Here is a 6,712-nt window from a genome sequence, read left to right as displayed (position 1 = left end):
TGTGATCCTGTGCCCAAACTAGGCTGTGTTTTCTCCATCTATTGCCTTGAGTACTCAGCAGTAAAGCTCCAGGAGTCCCATAGGGTAGGAGCCTGGACCACACCCTCACTATAAATAGATCTTTAACATACATAATACCAACCTTTTCTTTCTAGTTCAACGACCGCCTCCTTTACTGTGTGCCCAGGCTGCGGCTCCTTGGCCAGAAGTTTAGTGTGCGGGCACGCATTGATGTAGATGGCATGGAGGTGAGCACCATGAGGTGGGAAATGGCAACCTGGAGTGGGACAGTGGTGATGGGAGGCATGCTGGCTTGGAGCCCAAGTCTGTGTGTGAATGTGTGCAGACGGTTGGGGTCTGTGGAGCTTGGGAGGCTTCACCATGCCTCTTTTTCCTTCTATTCAGCTAAAAGAGAGCTCCAACCTCAACTTGCCTCGGACCTTCCTAGTGTCAGGAAAGCAGCGCTCCCTGGAGCTCCAAGCCAGGTACTGGCCCTTGCCTATGCCTTCCCTTCAGCCCTCTCTTTCTTTCAGATATGCTGAACCATTTCAGGCCCAGAGATTATTCCAGAGAAAGGGCAAGCACATTTTCCAAAAGATGTGGTCTTGCTCTTTAGCCATGGGGGTGATCCCAGGGGGCTAGCTGCCATTTAGGCTCAGAGCGAGAATTTAGTGAAGTGGGCAAAGGCAGTACTCTTGCCAGAAAGGCCTTTGGAGAAAGCTCTTCATGATTTGGGATCAACAGTGGTGTAATGGTTAGGTGGCTGGATTCCCACATGGTTGACTGCAGTTTGAGTCCCAGATCCAGCAGCTTGAAACTCACACCGGGCACATGTGTGTGCATGCCCAAAATCCCTAGAGGAGAATGAAGGAGAAGGGACTGCAGAGTGGTCATCCCCCCTGGGGGATGAGAAATCACCCTGGGGGGGGGGTGATTTCTCGCTTTCTGTCTCTATCCCTTCAACGAGCGCATGCGCCCTAAAGAAAAATAAATCTCCCTTTAAAAAAATAAATCTCTCCCTGATAAAAACAATAATTTCCTCTGATGAATTTTTTTAGGGGAGAAAGACGAGTAGGATATTAATCCTAAAACAAATAACATCAAATAGTTTATTATAGATTTAAAGATTTAAGAGAAATAACAACCAAATGAAATACTTGGTCCATGGTAATGGAGCCTGATCAGAGGAAAAGCAGTCCTAAAAGACATTTGTGGGACAAAGGGAAAATTTGAATGTGAACTAGATATTAGATATTGGAGAAATATTCCCAACTTTCTTAGGCATAATAATGGCATAGTGGTGCAGCCAGTAGATGGCATAGTTGTTACATCACTGGACTTGCACATGGCCAACTATGGTTCGAGTCCCAGACCTGATGGCTTGAAAATCACATCTGGTGTGTGTACATGCATTCCCAAGATCCCAGGGGGAAAATGGAGAAGCGTTTGTATCATGGCCATCTGCTCTTGTGGGTGACTTCTCACTTTCACTCTCACTATCTCTGTCTCTGTCTCTCTCTCTGATGAGCATATGCACCCTATGGCAAAAATCTCCAAAACAAAAATAATAAGATGAATGATAATAAGAATGGCATGGTGGTTACAAAGGAGAATGGACTTTTATTTTAGAGATGTATGCTGAAGATTTAGTATCATGTCTGTAATTTATTTTAAAATGCTTCATCACCTCTCAAATACATGTATAGGTACATACACACATTTGTAAGTTATATGCACCCTATGGCAAAAATCTCCAAAACAAAAATAATAAGATGAATGATAATAAGAATGGCATGGTGGTTACAAAGGAGAATGGACTTTTATTTTAGAGATGTATGCTGAAGATTTAGTATCATGTCTGTAATTTATTTTAAAATGCTTCATCACCTCTCAAATACATGTATAGGTACATACACACATTTGTAAGTTTGTATACATACATATATATATACTGTGTGCTTAAAATTTTTCATAATAAATTGTGTTTTTTTTTAGGTTTTTGCCAAAGGGCACTTGTGTTCCCTAGAAACAGAGAAACAGAAGGATAGAGAGACAGTGAGAGGGAAATTGAGAAATTGCTCCCCACAGAGAATGACCATGCCACAATTACTTGTCCAGCATTCTCAGGATTCTGGGCATGCACACACACATGCCTGGCAAGCCATCACATCTGGGACTCGAACTGTGGTTGGTCATGTGGGAGTCCGCTTCTTAACCACTATGCCACCTGGTGAGCTCAATAATTTTTTTTTTAATATTAGGCTGGGTAGGATGTCTAGTTATTTAGCAGAGATAGTTTCATATCCATCCTCCACTTCAACAATAATAAGAGCTCATATTTCATGAAGACTTTCTCGTATGCCAACTACTGTTTTAAGTTAATTTTACCCTAAATAAGTTTAAATCATCTTGTTGTAATCTTACAAAAACCCTTGAAATAACTACTTTTACCATGCATTTTACAGATGAGGAACCAGGCAAAGAATAGTTATTCAACTTGTCCAGGATCCCACAGCTAGAAAGGAGCAGAGATGGGACTGAACCTTAGGCCATCTGGCTCCAGAATCCATGCTTCTAACCATTGTCCCTGCTGCCATCTGAGGGCCCAAGTGAAAGGATATCAAAGTCATAGTCAGTGCCAGAGAATGGATGCACATCAATAGATCACATGCTCTGACAGGTTGTGAGGAAGTGAGAAATCACTGGCTGGGACTGCATGGAGGCAAGAGGAGATGAATGTTTTGTCCCTTGTGGGTGAAGTTAGCTGGGAGTTGGGCCTTGAAGCTCTAGGAGACTGAAGGAGCTGCATAGAGGCTGGCAGCAAGGAAAGAAAAACAAAGCAGATGCCCAGAACATCCGGGGAAGTGACAAGGACATGATGTAGACACATGGTCAACAGAGAGGGAGGGGGCTGCAGAGGAATGCTGGGCCCTAAAGGGGCCGCTGAACAGTATAGGGTTTCCTCCTAATGGCAGCAGGAAGGAATAGAGAATTTGCTTTGCAATCACTTAACTGCCATTAAAAAATTTTTTTAATGAAAGACTTCAAACAACTACAACAAGCCCACAATATACCAGCAACTTAGACAACTGATTCTCAATCTTGATGACCCTTGGAATCAGCTGAGGAGCTTTTAAAAAATACTGATGCCTGGGGCCCACCTCCAGATTCTGATTTAATTGGTCCAGGGTATAGCCTGAAGATGGAGAGTTTTGTTTTGTTTTTAGATTTTTGCTATAGGGCACGTGTGTTCATCACAGAGAGATAGAAAGAATGGGAGAAATCACCCCCCAGGAGGGATGGCATGCCACAATCTCTTCTCTGTTCTCCTCTCGGGGTCTTGAGCACAAACACACATGTGCCCAGAGTGTTTCAAGCCACCAGGTCTGGAACTCAAACCGCTGTTGACTACGTGGGAGTACAGTGACGTAACCATTACACCATTTGCTGGTCTCAAGATAGGGAGTTCTTAAAAGCTCCCAGGTGATTTATTCTTTTTTACAGAATTATTTATTTTTTTTTAAATTTGCTATAGGACACCTGTGCTATAGGGAAAGTGAGAAAGAAAGCCGCCTAGTCCAGGACTGAACCACAGTCGGCCATGTGGGAGTCCAGTGCCCCAACCACCACACCACCTGCTGGCCCCAACTTCCAGATGATTTTAATGTGTGCACCAGGGTTTAGAACCACTGAATTAAGGGTCAGAAGCTATTTATATCTTACTATATATCTTTTGCCCCACTATTTTAAAGTAAATTACAAATATCATGACACTTCACCCCTATATATTTCAGCATGGATGACCAAAACATTATTGTGGCTCTTAAAAATCAAAAGCAACACTTGTTTACTGCAAAGAAATTATAAATTAGAAAATATAGATAAGATTAAAAATATTTATTTAAAAATAATACAACTGGGGCTGGCCCTGTAGTCTACTGATTAGTATTGTACATAGCCAATCACAGTTCAAATCCCTGCCCTAGCAGCATGAAAACACACCAGGTGCATGTGCATGCGTGCATGCATGCGTACATACCTAAAATCCCAACAGGATGTTGAAATGGAAGAGAAGGGATTATGGTGTGACCACGCCCCATTAGGGAGGTGCTTTTTCCCTCTCTGTCTCTCTCTGCACCTGTATGTACCCTCTGGCAATTAAGAAAACAGAACACAGGGACCAGCAGGTGGCATGGTGGTTAAGGCACTGGACACTCCCACATGGCTGACCAGGGTTCGAGTCCTGAATCTGGTGGCTTGCTTTCTCCCTTCCTCTCTCTCTCACTCTCACCCTCTGTTAAAAAAATAAATGAATAAATTAAATTAAATTAAATTAAATTAAATTAAATTTAAAAAAACAGAATACAATTGGAATAAAGTAAAACCCCCACAAATAGCACAGGTGATATGTGGTCAGAACCCCTTTGAGGCCTTTTCTTTCCACATTTCATTATGAAACTTTTCCAAAATAAAAAAGTTGAAAGAATTATATAATGAACACCCATAAAAACATCTACAAGCTTGTTATATATGTGTGTACATATTACTTACCTAATAAATAAGTAAATAAGTTTACTTATTTATTTTATGAAAGAGAGTATGAAAGAGAGAGAGAGAGCGTGCACACAAGTGTACCCCCATCAGGGTCTTGTCACTCCACAGTCCCTCTTCCCCAGTTCTTCTAGCTACTCAGTATCTTGGGTATGCATGTATCCAGCATGTTTCAGATTGACTCAGGATCCAAACCTGTGGCCTGCCATGTTGCTTCTAGCATTGTAGATCACTGCACTACCACCTGCATCCAAGTGTATAAAATATTTACTTTACCACATATCCTTTTACTATCCACCAATCCATCTAATTTTTTAATTTGTCCTTTTTTAATTGCCAGAGGGTACATGCATTTAGCAGACCGGAGGAGAAAGCACCCCTGGTGGGACATGGTCAGGCCACATCCCTTCTTCTCCATTTCTCCATCCTGTCATGATTTGGGGAATGCATCCAGTGTGTTTTTCCCTCTAAGGCTGGGAATAAACCATGATCAACCATGTAGGATAAAGCTCCTTTAATCATTAGGCAATGGGGCGAGCCACCATCTGATTTTTTCCAGTGCATTTAAAGGTAAGAGTGAGCAATGGCACAGAAGTTAAGGTGGTTGGATTCTACATGGCTGACTACACAGTTCAAGTCCTGGACCCAGCGGCTTGAAAACATGCCAGATGCATGTGTATGCATGCCTAAAGTCCTAGCAGGAGAATGGAGAAGGAATTGGGGTACAGCTATCCCCTGGGGGGGTGATTTCTCACTTTCTTTTTTTTTCTCTCTCTCTCCCCATCTCCCTCCAGTGAGCACATACACCCTACAGCAAAACTAAATAAGTTACACTCATCACTACGCATCACATCACCCCTCAAGAATCTGGCATAACCAACCTGTTGGCATGGTGGTTAAGGTGACGAACTCTCACATGGCTGACAACAGTTCGAGTCCCAGACAATGGTGGCTTGCTTTCTTACTTTCCCCCTCTCTATGAGTGCACATTCCCTATCACAAATTAAAATGATAATAACTTTTAAAAATTGTTTTTAGAGATAGATTTTTTGCTATAGGACATGTGCACTCACCAGAGAGATAAACAGAAAGCAAGAAATTACCCACACAGGGGTGATGGCCATGCCGCAATCCCTTCTCCATCCTCTTCTCGGGATCTTGGGCACACAACGCACATGTGCCAAGCGTGTTTTAAGCTGTTGGGTCTGGGACTTGAACCGCAGTTGATTATGTGGGAGTCCAGCAACATAACCATTATGCCATCTGCTGGTCTCAATAAATAAATCTTTTAAAGAGGAAAAAAGGGACCAGCTGTTGGTGTAATGACTATGTCGCTGAACTCCTATGTAGTCGACCACAATTCGAGTCCCAGACTTGGTGTCTTAAACTCACACCGGACGCCTGTGCATGCCCAAGATCCTGAGAGGAGAATGGAGGAGAAGGGATTGCGGTGTGGCCATCCCCTCTGGGGGGGGTGATTTTTCACTTTCTGTCTCTCTGTCTTTCTGGCGAGCACACGTGCCCTATAGCAAAATCCTCCCCCCCCACCCCCCAAAAAAAGAGGGAAAGTGAGAAATCACTCTCCAGAGGGATAACCATGCTATAATCCTTTTTCCATTCTGTCAGTATTTTGGGCACACATGCACACGTGATTTTCAAGCTGCCAGGTCCATAACTCAAACTGTAGTTGGCCATGTGGGAGTCCCATGCTTTAACTACCACACCATTCCCTGGCCCCCAGTCACATATATATTTTTAAACAAAAATGAGATAATAGATATATCCTTTTAAATAATTATTTTTATTGAGTTTTTATTATCGACACTTTTTTTATTTTTGATTAATTTACATTCATTCACTGAGCATTGTCACAGCATATAAAATGTGATTTCCCATCCAGAATATACTGAATTAGTCACTTAATCATACCTGTTATCGTTAATAATTTTCCATTTCTAATTTTATATATGTGTGTGTACACTGTGTGTGTATGTGTATTTATACAGACACACACGTATATATTCCCCCTATTTCTCACAATCTGCCATTTCCTACCCTCCTCCCATACTATCTCAGGTGTCCACGGTTGTTTTCCATTCCTTTTTTCCCCCCACATTTTATTGATTCACAAAATTTCTTAAATAATCTAACTACTTTCAAT

General features: G+C 42.1%; 1 protein-coding gene across 1 annotated transcript in view; it reads left to right on the top strand.

Moving 5' to 3' along the window:
- Positions 1 to 6,712, top strand: part of FGD1 (FYVE, RhoGEF and PH domain containing 1) — a gene marked incomplete at its 5' end in the record, with an annotated part of 60,273 nt that overhangs the window by 42,734 nt on the left and 10,827 nt on the right. Inside the window, 2 exon segments of the mRNA XM_014585703.2 lie at positions 156 to 248; positions 406 to 485. Coding sequence (XP_014441189.1) covers positions 156 to 248; positions 406 to 485 — 173 coding nt within the window.

This window comes from Tupaia chinensis, unplaced genomic scaffold (assembly GCF_000334495.1).
Source record: "Tupaia chinensis unplaced genomic scaffold, TupChi_1.0 Scaffold000083_1, whole genome shotgun sequence".
Lineage (NCBI taxonomy): Eukaryota > Metazoa > Chordata > Mammalia > Scandentia > Tupaiidae > Tupaia > Tupaia belangeri.
Note: the sequence above shows the minus strand (reverse complement) of the source record. Positions and strands in the feature narration are given on the sequence as shown.